Raw genomic sequence first — 27,047 nt, forward strand, 5'->3', positions numbered from 1 at the left:
ATGTAGGGGACACGGGTTCGTGCCCCGGTCCGGGAAGATCCCACATGCCCGCGTACTGCAAAAAAAAAAAAAAAGATCACTCTGGCGACAAGGAGGAGGGAAGGCTGGAGAGGGGCTGTCGTGGATTTGAGACAGCCACTATCGCAGGATCCAGGTGGGCATCAGAGCAGTGGGGACTGGGCGCTATTCTACATGTTTGTGCGTGTTCACTTATCCTTACAGAAGCCCTATGAGATAGGTACTACTATTACACCCATTTTACGGATGAAAAATGAGGCACGCACAGGTCGCAATTCCAGAGGCCACCCTCATGACTACTACACTTCATTGCCTACAGAGGGTAATAGGAAAATGGAGGAAAGTAGAGAAGGCTCCAGGAGCTATTTCAGAAGTAAAGTCAACCAGACTTGATGTGTTGAATAAGGGACCTGAAAGACCAGTCAAGAGGGACTTCCCTGGTGGTCCAGTGGCTGAGACTCCGTGCTTCCAATGCAGGGGGCGAGGGCTCGATCCCTGGTGGGGGAACTAAGATCCACATGCCACAGGGCACAGCCAAAAAGTAAAAGAAACAAACAAAAACAAAAAAAGGTCAACAGTGACACCTAGTTTGTCAACTTTACAACGGTCGACAGGGAGGCTGGTATGACCCCAGTATCAGAAGCGGTTGCAGATGCTGGGTGAGACCAATGTTTAAGACAACCAAGAGGGGATACTGAGAAGATCACTGGCTCAAGAGACAGGAATGTGGCTCCACTGGTCAAGAGGTGGCAGCTGAAGACACAAACAGGGCTGCCCGAGGAGACAGGAAGGAAAAGGGGGTGAGAACCTAGCCCCGAGGAACTCTGACATTTCACTGCAGGATAAGCCTGAAATGAGAGGAAGGATTAAAACCAGTAAAGTCAGAATTTAGTATCATTAAAGCCAAAGGAGAAGGTTTCAAGGAGCGAGGAAGACATGAGCAATCACACGAATGCTGTTGGGACGTCAGGCAAAGCTGAGGGCTGGAAAATGTCCTTCAGATTTTGTGCCAGGGGCATGGAGACACCTACCCAGAGAAGTCTGGTGTGACGTGGCAAGGCAGGGGCCACTGGCAGCTGAGGGGACAGAGTAGGGGGGACCTTTCCTTCTTTCAAGATAGACTATATTTATTGAATATGTTTAGATGTTGGAGAGAGCGATCCAGATGACAGAGAGCAATTGAGTGCATAGAAGAAATAACTGACAGTGTTAACTTGCTGAAAAGGTAGAACGGGATCCAAAGCACAAGAGGAGAAATTCGTTTCAGATAGCAGAGGGGTCTGTCCTCTAATGTAGCAGGGAAGGTGAGGGTCGGAAGAGATATAGACAGATATGAAGGCTCCGTGGAAGGGTAAGGAGATGCCAGGCTGAGGCTTCAATTTGCTCTGTGACATGAGATGCACAGTCCCCGCCTGGGTGGGGTACCTAATCAAGAACAGAGGATTAGTATCTTGTATGCTCACATATTTGTCTCACCAGACGACTTCTGTCTAACCCAAATGGTTCCCAAACCTGCTTACTTCAGTTGTCTCTGATATTGCAATTACATAATGAAATGTCACAACTAAATATGTGTGTGAGTAAAGGGTTGCTGTTTCTATGAAAACTTAGTTGAATGTTTCAGAAAAATTTGATAAAGACAAGATGCAAAAAATCCTGTCCATCTAGGGACAAGCAAGGCAACTGTCAAAGATAGAAAAACACTACAGTAAAAATCTTTGCTCTGCAAGACTCTGTTCTCGTTCCGGTTTTAAGAGAACAAAACTGGAGATCGCCGAATTATAAGTCTGGCTTTTGCAAAGAAGATGAGATTGAACTCAATGGATCTATATTCAGTGAAAAAAAAGCCTAGGCCTTACCTCAAAAGACTGTCGGATGAACGTATGTGTTTTTGTGATTCTCGCCATTTCAACTCCTCTCGGTGAACCAAAACCAACTCCTGGACCAAGCCATCATTAGGAGGCTGCCTCGGTTACAAAGGTAAGAAGTAAGGAAAGAGGGGTGGGTGTGAAGCTACGGGTTGCTTACTATATATTAAGAAGTGTGGGGACTTCCCTGGTGGCACAATGGTTAAGAGTCCGCCTGCCAATACAGGGGACACGGGTTCGAGCCCCGGTCCGGGAAGATCCCACATGCCGCGGAGCAACTAAGCCCATACGCCACAACTACTGAGCCTGCGCTCTAGAACCGGCAAGTCACAACTACTGAGCCCGCGAGCCACAACTACTGAGCCCTCGAGCCAAAACTACTGAAGTCCGCGTGCCTAGAGCCCATGCTCCGCAACAAGAGAAGCCACCGCAATGGGAAGCCCGCACACCGCAACGAAGAGTAGCCCCCGCTCGCCGCAACTAGAGAAAGCCCACGCGCAACGAAGACCCAACACAGCCAAAAATAAATAAATAAATAAATTTTAAAAAGTGTGCTCAACAGGTGTTTTTAAAAATTCACTCCTTACAACAGCCCTGAACGTTCTCATTCTCACTCAGCAGACCAGGCAACAGAGAGGTTAAATAAATTGCCAACTATCAAGTTACAGCACCTGGGTAGGAACTCAGTTCGGACCTGTATCCTCAGGGTGGCCATTTCCGTTGGTCTTCCATGCACCTGGACGTATCCCCTCAAACATGCTCCACCCCTGCCCTCCATCAGCCCTCCACCAATGATTCATCCTTGCCCTTCACCTCCCGTAGCTAATCAATCACCAAACCCTGTCCAATTGACTCCCGTCAATATCTAGTCCATTTGTCCCCGCTGTCACCTTGCAGAAATTTCACATCTTCTTTTGCACGGACTTCTGCCGAACTAGGTTGCCCCAATTTCTTAATAATCAGATCTGAGCGGCATCACTCTTTAATATATATCAGTTTAACACTTGCTCTTTCTGCAAGTTCTTTCTTCATTGGCCTCAAGCACATTGCCTTCCAGGTATGTTCCTGGTTCTCAGCAGTCTTTCTCAGTGTCCTTAGTGGCCTCTTTTTCTTTTACCAGCCTCTGAAATATTGATGCTCCTTAGGGGCCATTCCTTGGGTCTCTTCTTATTCTGGCTTCTTCCCTGGCAGATCCTATTTTTGCCAACAGCTTCAACTGCATTCACACGCTGATGATCACTGATGGCCCTCCTACCATTTTCACAACTGTTTAGTGTTTCTGTCCACCCAGTGGCCTGTAAGCACCTCAAATACAAATATGTATGCCCCCAACTGGACTCTCATCTTCCATGTCCCTTCGACCAACCTCAAGCCTACTTCTTCTATACACATCCCTCAACGTTGTCCATCTCAAATGTTGAAATCATCCTTCACTTCTCCGTCACTTGCCTTCACAACCCAGTCTCAAGCCCTGTGGATTCTTCATGTCCTCAAACTTCCCATGGCCGTCACTCCTTTCAAGCCTGCCGCTAGCTTTCTATCACCCTGTTTCCATTGTGTCTCCAAAGGAGACCTCCTCGGGGCAGTCAGCATGAGCTTCCTAAGACGTCTGTACTTTGTCCAGGTGCCTGCAACAACAGCCACTTAGTACATTAAACAAAGCTGTGACATTGCATACAAGGTCTTTGATGACCTAGATCTTTCCTACTTCTCCAGTTTCAAAATGTTGCACCCCATAATCACTCTCCATCCCAGGAATAATCAACTATCTACAGTTCTCCAAACAAGGCATCTTCCCTCAACTCTGACTTGGCACCTGCCCTTTCTCCTGTCCAGAACCCTGGAAAACTCCTGCTCCGCCCTAAGATTCTTAGAGAAGCTTTTGTTGTCCTCAACTCCTTTCTCCTCCCCCATTCCCAGCAAAGTTCTCCATAAACAGCATCATTTTTATAACCAAAGTACTTAATTGTATGTAACAATCATGTCCTGGCTTGGAGAGTTGCCGGGGGCCAGGATGAAGAGAAAGCGTTCTCACAGCTCCTCTTTCATTTTCAGGAAACTCCTTCCTCCTTTTAAGGGCCACCTGACATCCCGGACCTTAAGATCAGTCTTCCAGGTCCCCAACCTGGTCCCCCAGGTCATGGTCATCTTCTCCATCCCAACTCCAGCCATGACGCAGAACTATTAGTGGCCAAGCTGACAGTCCACATGACACCCTAGAACGTGGCACAGTTCTGATTCCCCTTTGCTATGGTTGCTTCACCTCTAAAGTCCTGGTCTCCACCCCAAACTTCCTATTCTATCCACTATATACATATGTCACATGCATTTTATTATCTTCAGTCTCTATCCCTTTCCATTCGCCCCATTTATCAGTGCCTTACTGATCCGACTTCTCTCACAACCCAGCCCAAACCCCACGGCCAGTCTCCAGCAATCTCAAGTGACCGTGCCCTTTGGACACTCCTACCTGACAAAGCCTGACCCTGACACAGTCCACTTTTTCCATTCTACATTCTTGGCAGCCGAGCACTGATGAAGAAAAATCAGGACTTGGCACTCAGCCACTGCAATTCACGGTTTCCTATTGCAAATGGGTTCCAAGGCATCCCTCCATCTTTTCACTTGGCTTTGGCCCATTCCCGCACTCAGTCTTCCTGGTGGTTAATACTAACAAAATGTGAGACATGATCTATGGTAAACAGATTTGCAAAACAATCTTGAAGGTACTGGATAAAGCATGAGAAGAAAAAAGGCTAAACATGAAGTATAAATTAGCTCTAATGCTATGTGCCCTTAGGTTCCAAGTCAATTACTTTCACGGCACTAGGAATACTACTGAGATGTTGTCTTAATTCTTATAGATGTTTAGAGTTTGACAAATGAGGTGAAGGCTGAACCACTGGTAAAAATGGCTGGTTTCCAATCTCTCATGTCCAAGGTACCCTTCACGCTTCTTATTCTTTTTTTTCTTTTTTTTTTTGTGGTACGCGGGCCTCTCACTGTTGTGGCCTCTCCCGTTGCGGAGCACAGGCTCCGGACGCGCAGGCTCAGCGGCCATGGCTCACGGGCCTAGCCGCTCCGCGGCATGTGAGATCCTCCCAGACCGGGGCACAAACCCGTGTCCCCTGCATCGGCAGGCGGACCCCCAACCACTGCGCCACCAGGGAAGCCCTACGCTTCTTATTCTTCATCAATGAAACAAACACAACTTTTGTTTTCATTTAAATTTATTCTGTGTAAAGTGAAGCATCATACAAACCACAGAAGCCTTAGATATAGTGTTGACCAGTTTTAAAACAGTGAATAATCGTTTACACAGACTCCTCATCTCTAATTTTACATCTCGTTATACAAAGGTACTATTAACACACACAGTTCTAATTCCTTATAAACCTATTTGTCAAGCAGCAAGATGACAATACATCATAGCATAGCACAGAATGTTTCCTCTAAGAAACCAGAGCAGCAGTATTTGGTGAATGGTTATGCATAGAACTTAGAGGGGTAAACACTGGTCATAAAACAGGCGACACATGTATATTAACAAATGGAAAATGTAACTTTTTAAATTAATATAAGATAAAATGTTACTCTTTATGCTTTAAGTTAAAAACTATAGAATACTTTAAAAGCAGACAATAATCCTACACTCCATAACAAAATACTATTCCATTAATTGCTAAGAATCCATAACCTCTGAGTACTGCTCATTGGCTTTTTAAAGTCAACCTGAAATATAAAAGCACTTGAAGTTTACCAGTCAAAAGCTAAAGTTACATTGGTTACATGTCACATTAAAACATACCTTTTAAGAAAAACTGACTTTAAAAAATACTGCATTGTTGACTTAAAATAATTTCAAAAACTGTTGCTCTTAAAAGTAAAAAATGTACTACTTTCAAACCTTTCAACACAGTTTGGTTTAAAATGCCCTATTTTGTGAATCCATTACTTAACATATTCCCAACTTTCAGCAAAATAACAGTTCGAAGTTGTTTTTAAATCTGATAACATCTGAAGAAATGGGTCCGCATGTCTATAAATTGGCTATCCACCACAAAACGACGTTATTTATGTTTCCACCATGAAAACATCACTACAAAAATCCACTGGATGAATTCTATTTTTAGCTTTATGTAAATATTAAAAACCTTATTTAACAGTGTCACACAAATACTTGGCGTTTTTTGGCCTTGAAATCAGAGCAATGCTACCAATAAATGTGATACAGGCAATTTTCACAGAAGTTTCAGAAGCAAAAGAAGAAAAAGATTTGGAAATGGTTGGTTAGGAAGGAAAAGCACCCACCAGAATCCTCATTTTAGAATTAATCCTCAAACGATGACGTCCTTGCTCACCATCGCTGTTTGTGAGGACTCAAACAAGACAAATACTTGTGTGTTTAGTGCTCAGGACCCTCTAAACTTTAAAACTGACCACAGACTACTCCGTCTCCTACTAAGAAACTGAAAATGCACTTACGATGAGGTAAGTTCAGCTACAAAAGCACTAAAACAGGAAAAAGAACAAAAACACTGTATCACACAAATAATTCTGTGTTAACAACTATTTCTCCTGCCTCTCTCAGTGGCCTTAGAAATAGGTACTATGGTGAGTGTACGGGGGGGGGGGGGGGGGACGTTTTAAACAAAGGAATTCGTTTGTAGAATTCTCATATTGGCAGCAGTGATTTCACTTTCCTAAGAGTTAAAACATGGTAGAGTGTGAGCTATTAATATGCTTCGGTTACATTTCCCAAGCAAGTTAAGCAGAACATTTCATACAATTCTATTTTAAAAAGACATCCATAAAAGCATAAATATTAATAAATAATACCAACATGTACATCTTTCAGGGATTAATTTGGGGACGACCCTTGCAGATTTTAGGGGTTACATTGGCCATCATTCTGAATACTGACACAAGAGGAAGCTTACCAGCTACTTAAAGTGTGTCAGCAACCATTACCTAAACCTAAGGTACCCACTACAAAGCGGAATCCACAGCTCCAAATATCAGACTGCAAAAGATCTAATTCAAATATCCTCCCAGCACCAAGAAGCATTAAAGTCCTTTCTAACTGATGAGCATTTTAATGTAATATTTAGCTAGTATGAAGCATTAAAATTAATGCTTGAAACTTGTGTCAGTATTTTGTGAATCAATATAGTCACATAAAAAAAGAAAATTGCATCCACTAAGGAAATAAAGACAAAGACTGTGCCCCACTCTCAGCTGCTGGGGACCTCTCCTTAGCAAATATTTAAAAGTAAAGTTATACTCTGTAAATTCCCTTTTAGTACATCCAAAGGGCTACAATGACAGCAGAGGTGTTCACCACCTTAGGGCAGAGCAGATGAACTGTTAATAAACAAACAAAACTATCAGCATGAAGTATGAGGTATCAAACAAAATTACACACCATCATAAAATAGAGGTGATATTCTGTAATGACTAGTTCTTGAGAAACAAAGGTTTAAAACGTAAAAAGAACTTGGATTAATAAAATAACTTGGCTTCGCATTTCATTCTTGTATAAAGCAGGCAACACTAAACGGGAAGGTTCTTTAATCCATATCTCTCTTCCCCAGGAAACAGGCAGTCCAAAGTTCAGTGAAGACAAACATGGGAACCTGGCAAGAATCATTTTACAGTAAAGCAGGCATTTTCACCCACTCTCTATTTTTTCCTCAATACCCAGTACCTCTGAGGTCTTGTCACTGAATTGCTGTTTGTGAAGAAGTATTTTCTCCACAATACATGCCTTGAGCATGAAGTCCTCCCATACAAAAGGAATAACTAATCCTACTCTTCCTAAAGTAGAGGATAGGGCCCAGATTCCCAAGTTACTACTCTAAAATCTTGAATAGGGTGTTCCAAAATGTATCTCACAGAGGATAAGTATTTTAACAACAGTCTAAGAGTCAGAATTAAGGTCCCCAATAAATAATTGCTATCCTAGAAAGAAAAATAAATTTACAGACTATTTTTTTTCCTAACCTAAGATGCCATCAATTGTAAGACGCACCACATGTATCACTAAGAAAACACACAGGCAATTAAACTATGACACAATGCTTCCATATCCTGTAGAACGTCTACTTTTTTAATTTACTCAAACAGCTTTCAGAGTTAAACAGATCTTTATCGCGTCAATCTTGTGCATACATAAAGAAAGTGTATGATGAAATAAGTTGGTTAAGTTATGACTATAACTTCATAGTCTGAGTCTAACTCCTCTGAATCACTCAAATCACAGCCATCGGTGTCTGCATTCTCCCAGACCACAGCACCCATGGCATCATCAAGAGCACAGGCAATGGAGCATCTCTTACAACAGCACTCCAGCACTGCCTGTGGTTTAATATCAGCAGGAAGCTTTGGACAAAATGATGTTTGACGCCTTAACGACAGTCCTGCTCGATGCATGAATCGATCACACCAGCCTCTTGTTGCTTTGAATTTTGTTTCATCTATTCCAAGGGTTTTGGCAATTTCTCCTGCCTTCAGCTGCATCGCCTGGCGTGTGATAGGCAGTCCTTTTGCATGTGTCTCACTGACAAAATGCAGCACAGCTTCGTCTACTTGTGGGTATCTTCCTTTCTTAGGTCCCGTAAAGCATTTTGTTGTCGCTTTACAAGAAAATATGGAATTTCGGTCATTCCTCCAGCGACGGATATTTGCTTCACTAATATCGAATGTACGCCCTGCTGCTCTGTTTCCGTGCTTTTCTGCATACATGATAACTTTTCGTTTCAATGCTGAATCATAGTGTAATCTTTTTGAGGACATTTTTAAAAGCCAGTTAAACCTGACACATTTGATACCAACAACAGGACAGACCTTACGTCCACACAGGCACAGGCAAGGATCATTGCATCGTGACTATTGCCTGGTTGACAGTAATCGTAAAATGCATCCCAGTTTCAGACAAGGTATAATGTGGGGGAAAAAAAAGTACAACATAGAACTAACATTAATAAAATATGGTTTTTCAAGCCTGTAATATTTACCAGATTAACGCCAGTGCAAGAAGATAAGCCCAAGAGTCAAAGAATAAGTATATATGTAGAAGTATATAAGCAAAAATTATCTTTACGATGAAATCTGCAATGGTCTGATTTGGTTGTAATTCCCTTTATTTTGATATGGCTTACATGTAAATCTTTTTTTGAATTGGACTTAAGATCCAAGAATGAATGTTCTTCAATCTTTTAGCAGACTGCAAAGCCAAGTCATTCCAGAGAGAGACTCCCAGTGTCCTTCCTCATTCACTATCAGAGGACCACGGCTCAGGTCAGTGGCCTTCATCAACAGGTGCCCTCCTTTGGCGAGCAGATCTGATCCTGTGTGGAGATGACGAACCATCCTCTTCTGTTTCAGACCCTGAAGGTTCATGATCTCCCTCCTGAGATCCTGTGTCTCCCACCAGTTCCCGAAGAAACTTGAATTTTGATAAAAAAAGATGCCAAACAAAATACCAACCTAAAGAGAGATAAAAACATTAAGAGAAGTTATGACACACAGTATTATCAGTTGGGAACATTTCCGTTAATTGTGGGGGTGGGGCATGTGTGTCACGAAACAGTATGCATAATTTAAATGTGTATGTGATTACAATTTATATAACAAACATTTAGCAAGCATTTACTATGGACATGGCATAAAGATAAACTCTGGGATTCTACAGAATGGCAAAAACAGCTTCTGCCTTTATGGAATTGAGAATTCAAGCTTGGTCCATCTACATCAAATGTATAATGAGATGATGATATCTAAGTAGAGTGTTTATTGTATTAAACTCAAGTTTTTGAGAGCATTTTTCTGGGGAAGAAAGAATACACCTCGTGGGCTTCCCTGGTGGCTCAGTGGTTGAGAGTCCGCCTGCCGATGCAGGGGACACGGGTTTGTGCCCCGGTCCGGGAAGATCCCACATGCCGCGGAGCGGCTGGGCCCGTGAGCCATGGCCGCTGAGCCCGCGCGTGGAGCCTGTGCTCCACAACAGGAGAGGCTACAACAGTGAGAGGCCTGCGTACCGCAAAAAAAAAGAATACACCTCGCTATTTACCTGGACGTTCACACCTCAATGCCAATATTTACTAAAAACAAGTTTGCTTCAATCAGAAAGCAGGACAGTAAATGGCAGGATTTACTAAATCACCTGCACTTTGGTAAAAACTTCTCAGGACCAAACTATTCAGTAAGTTTCTAGAAATAGTAAACTTTCACAGAAAATTAATAAATTTTCTTTAATTACACAATGAAAGATGAAAAGCCAGAGCACCAGTATCTTAAATTCAAGATTTTTAAAAATACAGTGTTTTCAGGTCAAAGCCATTAAAAAGTCTGAATAACTCTCCTAAAAAAAAAATTACTAACCAAGTTTTGCTTGTTTTTGCAAGGAGTTTTAAGTTTTAGACGTCCACTAATATAGAACAAACAGTCAATAAAAGAGAACACAGGAGATAAAACTCCTGAACCCATGACTGGTTGCTCCGAAATGTTAAAGAGTATTTCATAAACAAAACTAATCACTGCTAACAGTTTTCCATGCTAGCGTGTATCCTCGATGCCTTCTACTTTAAAACTCTCTAGTTTCATAGAAAAGCAATGGACCATAGCATATTCTGATGACTAGCATTTTGTGGAAACAAGATCCAACCAGCCTTTCCACCCTAGCATTACAAAGGCCGAGATGAATGGCCACTTAAGGAAGTTTCTAATTTTACTTGTTTCATTCTTATAATCTCTGGGGGGAAAGATGAACATAAAATCCTTGGTACTAAAAAACTAACTTCAGAGATTTAACCCTTTTCTCAAGTTTTTGACTTCCTTTAAGCTTGAGTGCTGACTGAACCACACCACAAATATATTTTAGTCAACTGTGTGAGTAAAGCACCTAACTCTATAAAACAGTATTTTAACGATATTCCAAATCAGCAAGCTCTCTCTTCACTCAAAATTCTTTGTAAAAATAGGCACAGCGAGGTAGAGGAAAGAGCACTGGAGGGGTCAGGAGGCTCCGGCCTGACAGAAGACTGATAAAGCCACTGTGAGGAATAAATAAATAAAGGGCTTAGGTGCCTAGCACCGAGTCCACATTTGGTAAACTGCTCAATCAACAGGAGCTGTGGCTGTCCCTGGGCAGTGGGATCTGAGGTGACTTCTCCTTTGTTGTTGATTAATTATCTTTTTTATTGAGATACAATTCACCTATCATAAAATTCACCATTTTAAAATGTACAATTCAATGGTTTTTAGCACCTTAACAAGGTTGTGCCACCATCACCATTATAAACTCCAAAACATTTTCATCGACCCCCAAAGAAACCCCACACCCATTAGCAGTCCCTTCCCTAGTTCCTCCCTCCCCAGCCCCTGGGAACCATTAATGTACTCTTCTGTCTCTGGATTTGTGTGTTCTGAGCATGGCATACAGACGAAATCACAGTACGTGGTCTCGTGTGCCTGGCTTCTTACACTTAGCATATATTTTCAAGGTTCATCAAACATGTTGTTGCATGTATCACATTATTCCTTTTTATTGTTGAATAATATTCCATTGTAAAGACACATCACATTTAGCTTTAACCATTTACCAATTAACAGACCTGGGTAGTTTCCACGTTTTGGCTGCAATGACCAACTGCACAAGTTTTTGCACTGACGTGTTTTCATTTCTCTTGGGTATACAACCGACCCTCAAACAAGATAGGGGTTAGACCCTCCCCACAGCTGAAAATCCACCTGAAACTTTACAATCCACCCTCCATATCCACGGTTCCACATCCAAGGATTCAACCTCAGATTATGTAGTGGACTGCAGTGTGTATTTAGTGAAAGAAATCCGCATGTTAAGTGGACCCACACTGTTCAAACCCATGTTGTTCAATGGTCCACTATACCTAGGGGTAGAATTGCTGCGTCATATGGTAACTTATGCGTAACCATTTGTGAAATTGCTAGTCTTGTCCAAAGCAGCTGTGCCATTTTACACTCCCATCAACATCGTAAGAGGTTCTCAATTTCTCTTCATCCTCACCAAGACTTTTTTTTTTTTTTTTTTTTTTTTTTTTTGCGGTACGCAGGCCTCTCACTGCCGCGGCCTCTCCCATTGCGGGGCACAGGCTCCGGACGTGCAGGCCCAGCGGCCATGGCTCACGGGCCCAGCCGCTCCACGGCACGTGGGATCCTCCCGGACCGGGGCACGAACCCATGTCCCCCGCATCGGCAGGCGGACTCTCAACCACTGCGCCACCGGGGAAGCCCCTCACCAAGACTTTTTATTGCCCGCCTTTTTTATTATAGTCATCCTAGTGGGTGTGAAGTGGTTTATCATTGTGGCTTTTATTATGGCATTTCCCTAATGACTAAGTATGTTAAACATCATTTTCTTGTGTTTATTGGCAATCTGTAAATCTTCTTTGGAGAAATGTCTATTAAATTCCTCTGCCTACTTTTAAATCAGGTTGTTTGTCTCTTTATTAAGTTGTAAGAGTTCTTTATATATTCTTGATACCAGACGCTGATCAGATATATGATCTGCAAAACATTTTTTTCCCATTCTGTGGGCTGTCTTTTCACTGTCCTGATAACGTTCTTTGAAGTACAATCGTTTTCAATTATGCTGGAGCTTAAATTAACATTTATTCTTTGAGGAAATCCAATTTATCTTGTTTTCGTTGGTTGCTTGTGCTTTTGGTGTCATATCTAGGGAACCGCTGACTAACCCAAAATTATGAAGATGTATGCCTATGCATGCTTCTAAGAGTTTTAGTTTTAGCTCTTACACTAGGTCTTTGATCGATTTTAGTTAACTTTGGTGTGAGAGAGAGATCCAAATTAATCCTTTTGCATGTGGATACCAAGCTGTTCCAGAACTATTTGTTGAAAAGACTGTTCTTCCCTCCATTAAATTGTCTTGGTATCTTTGTCAAAAATCAAATGATCATAAATGTTACAGTTTATTCCTATTCCATTGATCTGTCTGGCCTTATGCCATACCACACCATCTTGATTATAGTAGCTTTGTATTAAGTTTTAAAATCAAGAGTATAAGTTTACCAACTTTGTTCTTTTCAAGACTGTTTTGGCTAAAGTCCCTTGCATTTCTATGTGCATTTTAGAATTATCTTGTCAATTTCTGAAGAAAAAAAAAAAGGCAGCAAGAATTTTTACAGGGATTGTATTAAATCTGTAGGTCAATGTGGGGACCTACACTTTTTTAATAATATTTCTCTGTACATACCAAAAATTTTCCAGAGTGGACATACATGGTTTTGCTAATCAGAAAAATCAGGAGAAAAACAAGTCAGAAACTAAGTAAATCATAACTACTCTGTAGATGTCTATGTTTTAAATATCCCAATACCATTAATTGGCCTAAATTAATGAGCCCGGTTGATTTTAAAGATACTAAGGAAAACCCCTTAGGTTAGTTTTGAGAACACAACCTAAAAGTTAAAAAACCCTCTTTTTCCCAAGGTACTGTGCTAAATAAAGATGATGCACGTGAATTTACCATCAGGGAAATTATAAGCAAGCTCAATCAAAGATGATGATAGTCTTGACCTCATAAAGATCAAAGATCCCAACAGTGGCTACTAGGTATAAAATGACCATAAATTTAGAAAAGTAAAGGGAGGTTAATGGAACTCTTCTGACTGAAAAGAGACTATGGTGAAGGGCTGTCACCAGTGGGGTTCCCACCATAAAATACTCTTGCCCTTGGGGTGGTTAAGAGAAAGTTAAGTCTCCCAGCACAGGAATCTACAAAATAAGGAACTGAAGACTGCTTCAGCAGTCAGTTTGGGGAGATATAAATAAGAGCATTCAGTTAGATCACAAACTTTGTCTTTCTCAGTTTTAATGAAACAAATCCAAAAAAAGATTTTCTTTTAAATCACTGCCAGTGATCAAACAATGCAGGGGACTCAATCTGAAGTCAAAATTCAGAATGCGGTGGCCAATCAGAGAGACTCCAGAGCCTGGAGCAGCAAGTTACCGCCACCAGCTCCGCACCCACCACTCCCTCCCCGCCACACCAGCTCAGCCACCCGACTTCACACCTCCTTAACTGCCACCCCCAAATCTGCAGACAAGCAAACCTGAGAAGAAGCTTATTTTTCCCTATTCTGCCTGCGTGTAAGGTGTGTGAAGGCTGGGGGTGGAGGAGCCTGTGGGTAGTGACACTGCTTCCCACAAAAAATCGTGAGGTAGAGAATTCCCCCTAACACAGATATGGAGCTCATCAGCTGAGCAGCCAAAAACAACACACATCCGCAGTGCCGGGTTGTTCACAATGGCTGCTGTAATGACAGGGTGGGAGAGCAAAGTTAAGAGGGAAACTGTAGTGGTGGTAAGAACTGCAGTGGTATTCGCTAAATTCAGGGACGTTCAACAAGTTATTCCCCGAGTAAAATGATGAAGTTCTTACACAGCTGCAGTCGTGGGAAGATGGTTGGAGGATGCGGGGGAAGGGGATTTCCATCTCACGGTACTTGAGGATGCGGGGGAAGGGGATTTCCATCTCACGGTACTTGGAACTCTTAAGATCTCATGCTTCCCCAACAGACCGCTCATCAAAGAGTGTTAATCGTCTGAAGAAAGGATGATACTAAAAATGCCAGGCAGTGTGAACGGAAAAACAACTACACATGACATTTATTTTGGAAAAAGAACCATTATTAAAACCGCAATAGGTATATACCAGGAAAAGTGTGACTTAGCAAAGAAGAAACTAAAAGAGGTACTACAGTGCCTGCTGCTAATAGTCACTGGCTATGTTAATTAGACATGAAAATAAAAATAGCTAACTTTTTTTTTTAACTTTGGGACAGGTACTCTGAGGAAATGTTTTGCATGTATCGTTTCATGGCCAAATTGTTATTCAATATAAACTGTCCTTCCACTTACATCTGGTATGTCACATTCGTGCAGGTGATTAAAAGGGCCTCACCTATGCATCTACAGTATTTTACCTGCACTGATCTTAAAATACAAAGTCGAAAGTCATATAAATACATAGTTCACCTCCTGTTATTTTAATAAAGCAGCTTTTAATTCAAGTAACAGAAGTCCTAAGACTAAGTTTCACCAAAAAAGGGGGAATTTGTTATTAGCTTATAGGACTGTCTCATAGAGCCTGTGAGAGGGACATAGAGGGACTAGATCTAGGGGGAGGCGCTCATGAACTGAGGTCATCCTCCAGCATTATCTGGTTTCTCTACACCCTTGCCTCATGTCCTTCTAGGCTTCCCTTGAACGTGGCTGCTTTTTCCCAGCTTTCTATGATTTCTTAGCTATCCTCAAAAAACAGCCTAGAATCTCTGACCCAACTTGGGTCAACTGTCAGGCCCAAGACCAGTGTGCATAACCTGGGCAGGTATTGTGAACAGAACTGCGTGGCCTAGCCCTGAGAGCTGCGGGTGATTTTCAAGGCTGGAAGGGAGTGGGCAGGACAACTCTGGGGAAGGAGCTCCTATAAAGATGTCCGCTCTACATTTATTAGGCAACAGGGTCCTGGAGGACAGTCTTTACTTCAGGATCACCCCCCAAAAACCATCCCTGAGCTGGGCAGGCAATTCTTTTGTTGGATGAAGGCTAAACAAAACCTCTGATCTGCTTGGGACCTGCTTCGATTTCTTTAAAACCTTAACACAATCTGACCTCTGATGAACGTCCGCGACGCAAGGGGTCTTCAACCCCTCGAGCAGAGGAACTACTTGGGGTGGAAGTGAGGTAGGATCAGATGAGGTTGGAAGTCACATTCTCCCTTTTAGGGAGAAGAACACATGTAAATATAAAGCTATTTCAACAGCGTTTATTGTCCAATGGAATGACCCTAGTTAAAGATATGTGATTACCACATTGCAGCCATTCCCAGGAGAATCACTCCAACTGGCTACTCTTCATGCTCTGCTAGGGAGCTGTGAGAAGCTACAGATTCCCAACAACTCACCCCAGATACTCCAAATCAATCTCCATGGTTGTGCTTACTCATCTTTTTTAAGCTCTCTAGATGATTCTGATGCACATGTATGTTTCGAAAAGAGAAATGAAGTAAAGAAGAAACATGAGTGCTGTTGCAGATCAATTACGGCAAGTGGCCAAGGAAAAGGAGAAAAGGATAATCAATGGAAGAGCAGCGAAGAGATGGATCAACACCTGACCAGATTGCCTATCTGAGAAGACCCCACTTGAGAAAAGGCAGCAAAAGCTTATTAGTGTTTACTAATGGGACAAAGGGAATATGTAAGGGAGAGCTATAAAGACACTGCCCAGGCTTTGCTGATGAGTGGGCCATGTTGCAGGAGGACAATGGATATGTGAGGAATGATGCAATGGAAGGTCAGAAGTTGGACATAAAGAATGATTCTATCTTTGCTCCAAGGAGTATTGAACTGTGTCTGGTTAACCGAATAGTTTAATATAAATAACAATTTATGTGTTCAGAGTTCATTCTCTAGTATACCATGAATGTATGAGAAAACATGGAACGTTACATATGCAAAATGAAGCATCATCCTCTATCTACATGGTATTGGTTGTAAGACAGCATCAAATAAATAAGAGAGGAACATGTGTGTAGAAGTGTGTATTGGGAGGGGGAAAGGCACCACAGACACAAGGGAAAGAACCACCAGTTCAGATTCATAACTCTGACTTACCATAAGAATAGGCCAGCCTGGGGCTTCCCTGGTGGCGCAGTGGTTGAGAGTCCACCTGCCGATGCAGGGGACACGGGTTCGTGCCCCGGTCCGGGAAGATCCCACATGCCGCGGAGCGGCTGGGCCTGTGAGCCATGGCCGCTGAGCCTGCGCGTCCGGAGCACAGGCTCCGCAACGGGAGAGGCCACAACAGTGAGAGGCCCGCGTACCGCAAAAAAAAAAAAAAAAAAAAAAAGTACAGCTCCTACAGTTCCTCCCACCCAAACCTGATATGCAGACACCAGAAACTCCTTACCTACTCTTATTCTGTGGAGCGTGGGTCTTATACCTTATCCTGAGATTGTAAGAGAAAAATGGGAGGGAGGGGGTGGAGAGGGCAGGGAGAAGGACTGTCCACCATTATATGTACTTAGTCAAAAATTTACACTAATTGTTAAAACAAGTATTGCAGTTTTTCATAGTTTAAAAGGCAAGTCTGTGAGTCAGAAAAACTGGCTGGCAACAAAGGGTGTGTGTCCTGGGATAAGCAAATAAGCACCCAACTTGTGTGTGCCAGTAACTAAGCATTAGTTCACAGGATGGATCTCATGAAACACACTGTATATTGTTTTTCTAGGCAAGATAAATGTGCTGGCAGCAGAAGGGTAGCAATGGCAGATGAACTTGAACGACGGACCATCACTGTCAACACACCACAAACCCAGGGGACAACAGTAATCACAGAGTTCTCAGTTCACTGAAATGCTTTACATTCGATATCTCATTTAATCCTCTCATTAGCCCTCTGAATTAGTGAGACTAGGAATCATTATCCCCGTTTTCTAGATAAGAAATCAAAGGCTCAAAGTGACTCATAACCATTGAAAAGGGCTAGCTCGGCAAAACAGCAATGAACTCAATAAGGGTATCAAATTTCTCATATTTTCATAGTGAAAGTATGGCTAAAACACAAAACACTAATTAGGGAATAAGAATATGATTTCCTACCCAAGATCTTCTTAGTTCAAAAAGCCCAGGTGCAGTAGAACAAAAAATTCTTATCTTTGTGGAATCATTCCTCCCATGGAGTTAATCCCACCTTCATGATGATATCTAAGTGGTTAACTGACTGGCTCAATACCAATCTTGATTTGTATAAAGCTCTCTTCCACTTTCAATCCTATAACCTTATTTTCCGTTTACACAGAAGGCAGCTAAGGTTCACTGCTAAGTAATATGTCCAAGGCCAAGACACAGGCAAAGTGAAAACACAATCATGCTCTCCAACCCTTCCCACCAAGCTCCCTCTACTGCACATCCTTCTGTAAAGACACACTGGGCGGCCCCAGCAGACAAGCCCCCGGAGAAACCATCACTGACCCAACACAACATGGAACCGAAATACCTCCACACCCAAAACCCTGTTACCCAGTAAATGGACGACAGGTTTAAAGTCCCCTTTAAAACCTCTCCTCTTTTTATTTTCCTCTCCTTCCGGTGATCACAACACTCCCATAGATCCAAATATTACCCCTATTATAGAGGATGACCAAATTTTTCATCCATACTTTCTACCCTTCTTAAACCCCAGGAAGGAATCTCTACCTCTGGCTTGAAGACATCTTTAAAAAGTATATTCATTCAACAGCTCCTTCTCCTGAGTTTCACATTTCTGTAATGGGTACTGTATCCTTTCCCCATCTCTCAGGTGGGAAAGAGCGTATTTCAGCCCTACCCTGCTTTACTTCAGTGCTATAGATTCTACCTTAATAACCCTCTCCCACCTATTTCCTTCGTTATATTCCCAGTGCCATTCTCTATCCTACATCAAATCCTTATTATCTGTCAACTGGATTACCATAACTTCTTATAACTCAGAGGCACACTGGAGCCACACTGCTTGGCCATGAATCCTAACTCAGCAGCTCACTCGAAACTTGGGCAAGTTAACCTCTATGTGCCTCAGTTTCCTCCTCTATAAAATAGAGACAACAGCAGCCACTTTCAGAGTCAATGTGGTAATAAAAAGAATTTATGTGTGTAACATTCTAAAAGGAATGCCCGCACATAATAAACACTCGTGAAATGTTATCCACTGTTACCATCTCTTCGGCTCCAATCTCTTCCTCTCCAGGGCAAACGCCACAGACAAGAGGTTACTACCACTGCCACTGAGATTTTTAAGCATCATGAACACATAATTTTTACGTCTTTCTACGATACTCTCTCTTCAGTATAGTGCTCTCTTGGGTGACTGCTTTAGCATTCCATGCTCACTTCCATCCTTCATTGTCTTAATAACTAACTGTCATCCCCCCAAGACATGAGTGTCTTAAGGAAATAAAATGTATGGTTTATCTATGGTTTCCACTATGTCCTCTATGTCTTAGAAGAGTATCTGGCACAGAGCAGGTAGTCCAAACAAACCATTCAACTTCCATCCTCCAACCCCAACCCCCAGCACACACCAAAAGTACCATAAGTTTAAGGGGTTAATGACTTTCACCAATTGATCCATTTCAGAGCTCTTAAGATTTCTACTATGTAACAGAGTAGCTGATAAAAAGAACTGCTGAACAATGTTATCAACCAAGTTGACCTGACATGTACAGAACATTCCACTCAATAACAGCAGAATAAACATTCTTTTCAAGTATATGCAGAACATCCACCAAAACAGACCATTAATTCGTCTCATTAAGTGTAAACCTTCCTAAACTTGATACACTTTTCTCACCATAACAAAATTAAACTAGAAAATGATAAAATGATATATGGGGGGAAAATGTCCTAAATAAGTCATGGTTCAAAGGAGAAATCACAAGTGAAACTAAAAAATATTTTGAACCAAATAAAGTTTTTTTTAAAAAAATCAAAAGTAATACCTGGAAAGGAATTTATATCATTAAATAGCTTTTTTTTTACATAAGAAGGGTCTAAAATCAACAATCTAAGCTTCCACCATAAGAAACTAGAAAAAGTGCAAACTAAAATCAAAATAAGTAGAAGAAACTAAAGATATAAGCATAAGTCAATGAAATAAAACATGGACAAGTAAAGAAATTAAAAAATCAATAAAACCAAAAACCAGATTCTTTGAGAAGATCAATAAAATTTATAAACCTCTAGCCAGACTGATAAACAAGAGAAAAGAACATAAATAAACAATATCAAGAATGAAAGAGAAGACACCACCACGATCCTACAGATATTAAACGATAATGAGAGAACATTAATTCAGATTAAATAGACACGGTGCTTGAAAGACACAAACTGCTACAAAAGCTCACTCAAGAAGAAACAAGTAACTGGAATAGCCCAATATTAGCCCAAATGAAAGATACTGAATTTGCAGTTAAAAGGTTTCCCCAAAAGTCCTGGCCTAAATTAATTCTACCAAACATTTAAGAAAGTATACTAGGGATTATGCTTTATTAATTTTTGGACACTCATGACCTCCATCACAGCACCTGAACATAACAGTTCATTAAATATATTTTATCGAGTAATACAAGGGTTATCCACCTTGAGACAACCTTGGTTTGTACCACATTTAAGGCTGTATTTGTAATAGAAATTTAATAATTTATATTGAGGAATCTGTCTTCATTTCTTCTTCAAATATATGAAGGCCTTCTACATGCTTCTCCTCTATAGGATCCAGGAATAGAGCAGTGAACAAGCCAAAGAACGTCCCTGCCTTCACTGAGCTTACGCCCTAACTGGGAGAAACAAACACATAAAATACAGTCAGCCCTCTGTACCCATGTGTTCCACATCTGCAGATTCAAACCACCACAGACAAAACTGACAAACGTAGACTGAGGAGATGGAAAAAGGTATTCTACGCAAATGGAAATGGATAAAGACGATGAAGTATATATATACAATGGAATATTACTCAGCCATAAAAAAGAATGAAATCTTGCCATTTGCGACAACCTGGATGGATCTAGAGGGTATTGTGCTAGTGCAGTTAAGTCAGAAAGAGAAAGAAAAATACTCCATGATTTCACTTACACATGGAATTTAAAAAACAAAACAACTGAACAAACATAACTAAACAGAAACAGAGTCATAGATACAGAGAACAAACAGGTGGTTGCCATAGGGGAGGAGGTGGGGGGGAGGGAAGGGTAGGGAATATGTAAGGGCGATTAAGAGGTACAAACTTCAGTTGCAAAATAAGTGAGTCACAGGTATGAAATGTACAGAGCGGGGAATAACGTCAAGATTTATGTAATAGGGCTTCCCTGGTGGTACAGTGGTTAAGAATCTGCCTGCCAATGCAGGGGACACAGGTTCGAGCCCTGGTCTGGGAAGATACCACATGCCGCAGAGCAACTAAGCCCATGCGCCACAACTACTGAGCCTGTGCTCTAGAGCCCATGAGCCACAACTACTGGGCCCACATGCCACAACTACTGAAGCCCGTGCACCTAGAGCCCGTGCTCCGCAACAAGAGAAGCCACTGTGATGTGAAGCCCGTGCACCACAATGAAGAGTAGTCCCTGCTCGCCGCAACTAGAGAAAGCCCACGCGCAACACAGACCCAACACAGCCAAAAATAATAAATAAATAAATAGAAATAAATCTATAAACAAAAATAAATCTATTAAAAAATATTTACGGGGCTTTCCCTGGTGGCGCAGTGGTTGAGAATCTGCCTGCTAATGCAGGGGACATGGGTTCAAGCCCTGGTCTGGGAGGATCCCACATGCCGCAGAGCAACTAGGCCCATGAGCCACAACTACTGAACCTGCGCGTCTGGAGCCTGTGCTCCACAACAAGAGAGGCCGCGATAGTGAGAGTCCCACGCGCCGCGATAGTGAGAGTCCCACGCACCGCGATGAAGAGTGGCCCCCGCTTGCCACAACTAGAGAAAGCCCTCGCACAGAAACGAAGACCCAACACAGCAAAAATAAATAAATTAATAAAACTCCTGCCCCCAACATCTTAAAAAAAAAAAATTTACGTAATATCTTTGTATGGTGACAGACGTAACTAGACTTTCACGGTAATCACTTTGAAATGTATAGAAATATCAAACCCCTATGTCCCGTAACAGGAACTAACAGTGTGGTAGGTCAATTATACCTAAAAACAAACTCAGAAAATGAGATCAGATTTGTGGTTGATAGAGGAGGGGTGGGATTGGATGACGGTAAAAACATCCAGTTATAAGAAAAGTAAGAACTAGGGATGTAATGTACAACAAGATAAATAAAAGTAACACTGCTATATGTTCTATATGAAAGTTGTTAAGAAAGTAAGTCCTGAGAGTTCTCATCACTGGAAAAAAAAATTTTTTTTCTACTTCTTTAATTTTTTATCTATATGAGATGATGGATGTTCACTAAACTTACTATGATAATCATTTCTTGATGTATATAAATCAAATTATTATGTTATACACCTTAAATTTATACAGTGCTGTATGTCAATTACATCTCAATAAAACTAGAAGAAAAAAAACTCCAGATGGAGTTGATATTTATAAGGAAAGGAAAGGGCAAAACCAAGGATGACACCCAAGTCCTTGGCTGCTGACAACATATGAGCAGGGAGGGAGAAACAGGTGGTAGAAATCAAAAGTTCTGTTTTAGGTGTGTTTAGTTTGAGATGGTTATTAGATCCTCAAGTGGAGATATTGAGAATAAAAGTCTGATGCACAAACTTGGGGTGCAGGAGAGGAATAAGAGCTGTAGATTTAATTTTAGTCATCAGTTATAGTTACTATTTAAATCTTTAGAACTGGGTAAGATGAGTAAGAGAACAGAAGGAAGGCAAAAATAGAAATACTATATATTTGTATTATAACGTAATGTAACATAAAAATACAATAGAAAATAGCATGCATCTCATGGAGTAATGGCAAGTACTAGTCTGTAAACTTTTTATTTCAGAGACAAGAGAGATAATGGTTAGATAGATGTGGATATAACTAATTGATATATGTAATTTATCTATATATACTTATGAATGTACTGGGAATAATGAAAATTTATTTCCTATCATAGATTGTGATCAAAAAAAGTTAAATTCTAGGGGATGAGAAGCTAGGAAAAGATAAACAATTAACCACTATGGTAGGAAGAACACCATGAAAGTATAGTGTCCAAAAGCCAAGAGAAACGCTTCATGGAAGGAATGCTCACCTGTATAGAATGAGTATGAGGTTACGTATCAATACAATTACAACTCATAAGGCACCACGGACTTGGTAATACGGAGGCCATTTGTTATGAACCTTGACAAGGGCAGTTTCAGTCAACAGTGGGAGTGGAAAATATTTTTAGAATGAATGAGAGGCAAGAAAGTACAATCAACAGAGACAGGAGAAGGTAGACCTCTCTAAGGAACCTGAAATTTGAAAATCATAATTCACTATGTGAAAGAGTCGGTCAGAGTTCTAAAATAAACTAGGTTATGAGTTTCTTGGGGCAGACCCGTGTCATCAATTTTTAATCCCCAATGTGACTATATTTGGAGACAAGGCCTTTAAAAGGTTATTTAAGGTTAAATGAATTGATAAGGGTGGGGCCCGAATCCAGTATGACTGGTGTCCTTATTACATAAGAATAGGACATGGACACACACAGATGAAAGTCCCCGTGAAGACACAGGGAGAAGACCACCATCTACAAGCCAAGGAGAGAAGCCTCAGAGGAAATCAACCCTGCTGACAAAACGATCTTCCACTTCTAGCCTCCAGGCTACAAGGCAATAAATTTCTTCTGTCTCACGTCTGTCGTACATTGTTACGGCAGGCCTAGCACACTAATACAACACCCTAGTTTCTCTCTCAAATCTGGTGGGATCCTTCCCTCCTCTTCCTAAGCCCCAGGGCCCTCCTAGTCAACACATGAAGCTAACACATCATTCACTCGCCCAACAAAAAAGTGCTTGGATTACTTCTTAGAGCTATTAGTCTTGACCATTCCAATCAAAATAAGGCATTCTTTTACTGACCACAGGTCACCTCTCATTCCATAATGTTTTCTGAAACCAAAGGCAGGGTACTTTTAGAAAAATGAGTAAAATTTAAGTCAAATAGCTATTGGGAGCTGAGAGAGCAAGTCTAATGTATGCAGCAATTCGGAATTTCGAGGCCCCAAAGGCAAGTTTGGCAAATATTCTATCTAAGGTGTTGTTACATAGTTTACATGTTACATTCCTATCTCCAGGTAGCTTGCATCTTCAAGTTAGAAAAGAAAGCATATGTTTACCTCCTTCCTCACATCCGAACAAATCACATAGGTCTGGTTTTCCTTACTTCAAGGTTCTTAAACACCTACAGTTAGCCCCAAATCCTGACATTACAAGCAGGAAACTGAGAAAGGCTTTCCAATTGTTTTATCATCAGAAAAGAAAGGCTGTAAGTTAGAAGCTTTAACTCTAGTGCCTTAGTAAAAGCAAGAAAATTAAACATACACATACAAGTATATAAATACAAATATATATACATGTCTATGCACGTGTAAAAGCAAGAAAATTAAAAATATACATACTAGTGTATAAATACAAATATATAAGTCCATACATGTATATGCACGAGTGTCTCCAAACATGGCTGATACTGAGCATTTAGTACATTAATCATGCAATGGATAAGCCCTATAGTATTTTGAATACTGACCAATTACTGCATCAACCTGAACCCCTACTTCAATAGTGTAATTATCAAAAAATACTCACTGACATCTGGTTCGAAACACTTCCCAAATTTTCACACCTGCTCAGCCACTTGGCTAAGAGAGCTGTGGTTATCAGTTACTGTGCGTTAAAAAAAAGAAGTCTACAATTGCGCTAATATTACCTTGAGAGAAAAGTTTCACGTCCTCTCATTCCATTAAGGAAAAAAAAAAAAAAATCACACCAAACAAAACAGCACCACTATTACAGAACTAAGAGTTAGGTTACCTGACCCTGGAAGTTTAGTATAGCCAGTGTTTCTAAGTCCTGCCGCGTCTCAACATTTCTGCTTGGAATTTAGTTTAAGCCTAAACTCCAAGGAAACAAAAAATTTCACGCGTGCTTCAAACCCAACTCTGTCCCTGACCCTGGTTAAACGAAAGTAATGAAACCTCGCTTTATCATCAGAGTCAGAACGTGTCAAAAAAGAAAAAGGAGTAATCAATCACTTCACCTTCGGATACAGGCCAAGGTTAAAATCTGAGCCGACTGCGGTCAGAATGGCCATCAAGACGCTGCCGGTGAAGCAGTACCTGCTTTAACCCCGCGTCAAGATGCCCAGCCCTGGATGCTGTTCTTCCCTCTCCTGGGTGACAGCGGGCCTGTCGTGGATCAGGGCTCACTCCCGAGACGTAAGTGAAAAACAGATGATTTGAAGACACTTGCCCACCCAGGCCTTCTTTTTTTTCTTTTAAACCAGACAAAACAAGCCAGTCGACCAGACGATCGAGCCGGCGTGTGTACCGCGGAGTGTAACTGCCCCGCGCGACGCCGCACTCACCGCACACCATCAGCAGCAGCACGATCAGCAGCGTGGCCACGAACACTAGCAGGGTCAGCCCGACGCTGTGCCACATCTTGGGGGCAGGAGGGCGGCCGGCTCCGGGCGGCTGGGCGGTGGGCGCGGGCGGGCCGGCGGACGGGCGGGCGGCGCGGCCGGGTCTTCAGCGGCCGGCGCCGGGCGCGGCAGGGCGCCGGGGCGGCATGAGCGGCGGACGCCCGGCAGCGCCCCCAGGAGGCGAGGCGGGGAGGGGCGGCGCGGGGGCGGCACCGCGGCCGGCCGGGAGACCCACGGTCCTTCTCGGTCCGGCCGACTGAGCGCGGGCGGGAGGCGGAACGCGGGGCGCCCCTACCTCCTCATCGCTCCGGGGAACTGGGGACGCGGCGCCCGGAGACCCCGGCGGCAGCCGGATGTGCTTCCATGGCGGACGCCGCGCGCCCGCGGAGGGGACAGAGGGCGAGCACTGGAACGCGCGGCGGCCACCCGGCCCTCGTCGTCGCCCGCCCGAGGGTCCCTCGACCCCCACGGCCCGCAGATAACGTCTCCCCGCGACGTCTGCGGCGCTTACCCGCCCCAGGCCCTCTCCCCCAGCGGCAGCTCATCACCCAGCGCCCCCACCGCTCGCCTCCTCTGCGTCGCGGGGGACGCTGGGAGATGAAGTGCAGAGCTCGGTGGAACCTTGAGGAGGCCACCCCCAAACGGACTGCAACTCCCAGAATGCACCTCCCACTCAGCTGCTTTGCTTCTCCCTCCCTCTCCCCCCTGTTCCTTTGGTTTTCCTCAAGCCAGAATCTGTGCCTACCGACTGCTGTTCTCGGAACCCGTGCCCTTGGCTGCCCCTCCTGCGCTGTGCCAAAGCGCCAGAGTGATTTCAAACGCACAGTCGTTTTGTTTAAAGCCGTGACCGACGAAGCACGAAGAGGGAAGAAAGGGGAGGCAGCTGCCTGAAAAACTGGTTGCCTGTGAACCTAGCCCTATTGCTGGGGGCGGAGGTTGGATACTTGGGACTTTTGAGGAAATACCAACGTCCCTGCCAAAGAAAGGGGCCAGAGGCACGGAATCTCCCTATTTCCCGTGTAATAGATGTTGTTCTATGTTTTCATAGCTAATGTATTTCGGAAATGGCCCGCGAGGGACTTAAGGACATCAGCTTTGCCCTTAATTAGCCTGAGTTACGAATTTAATTCAGCAGCTTCCTTGAGACCAAGTGACAGATGACCCACAAGTGAAGATTTTGCCGCACTGGCTTGAACAAACCCCTGCGAAACAGGACGATGTCATAATCTCAAGCACTCTGAAATTAAAACTCCTCAATTCCGCCAGATTACACTCATTCGTTAAAGAGGTGCCCCCCGAAGAAAAGAGGATAACCGTATGTATCCCACTTTTAGAAGGAACCAGCTATAGCCTTCATGTTTTCCTGTAAGTCTGTTGCTCCCTGCCATACCTTTCCATTCTTCTACTGATCCCTTTCCCCTGTCCTCTCGTAAGCAGGTAAGGTAAAGCAGGTAAGGTAAAGCGTCCTCAGAGAAAGAGAACGTAAGAAGCCATTTTTGGCCTAAGCCATTTTGTGATGTAAGCCTGGCCGCAATGCTTGCCTGCCCTAGAACAGTCATAATCTTAAGGGAACAAAAGAACAAAAGACTGACCAGGCAAGAGAAGTAACAATAGCAAAGATAATAAATCAGTTGTAAACTCCCAGTTCTGTTACAATGGTAAAGATTAGCCTGAAGCACTTTCTTGAGCTGTTTTGAAGAATTTAAACGCCCTCGGGTGCTCAACCACCAGATCAACTGGAGCTTAAGGGAGGATGAGGTTGACCTCTTCTGACCCTTGTGACTTCAACCAACTAAAGCTTGGACTCTCTTGACCTCCCAAGCCCCTTCATGAATATGCATGTACCCTTAGCTAAAAACTTCCCCAGTTTTGCTGTTCAGGAAGACACTGCTTTGGGAAAGATCCCCAGTGTTCTCCTTCCTTGCTGCAAGTAATAAATCCTTCCTTCTCCCGCCCTTTGGCTTGGTTGTGTCTTTT

General features: G+C 42.6%; 1 protein-coding gene across 1 annotated transcript; it reads right to left on the minus strand.

Annotated features, from left to right (window-relative positions):
• Positions 1 to 5,098: 5,098 nt before the first annotated feature.
• On the minus strand, positions 5,099 to 25,157 carry SMIM13 (small integral membrane protein 13). Its single transcript, XM_081247626.1, has 2 exons — positions 25,014 to 25,157; positions 5,099 to 9,374 (listed from the first exon to the last, which is right to left on the minus strand). Exons 1-2 carry the CDS (start codon positions 25,087 to 25,089, stop codon positions 9,187 to 9,189), a joined length of 264 nt encoding a protein of 87 aa, XP_081103752.1. The 5' UTR covers positions 25,090 to 25,157; the 3' UTR covers positions 5,099 to 9,186.
• Between the last annotated feature and the right edge of the window lie 1,890 nt (positions 25,158 to 27,047).

Source organism: Mesoplodon bidens, assembly GCF_964165515.1.
Source record: "Mesoplodon bidens genome assembly, chromosome: 10".
Classification (NCBI taxonomy): Eukaryota; Metazoa; Chordata; class Mammalia; order Artiodactyla; family Ziphiidae; genus Mesoplodon; species Mesoplodon bidens.

What these genes read in the sequence shown, in the direction of transcription:
- SMIM13 (XM_081247626.1), bottom strand. Translation starts at nt 25,089, where the DNA reads ATGTGGCACAGCGTCGGGCTGACCCTGCTAGTGTTCGTGGCCACGCTG. An exon ending in GCTGCTGCTGATGGTGTGCG is followed by an intron (nt 9,375 to 25,013) that starts GTGAGTGCGGCG and finishes ATCTCTCTTTAG; the next exon opens with GTTGGTATTTTGTTTGGCAT.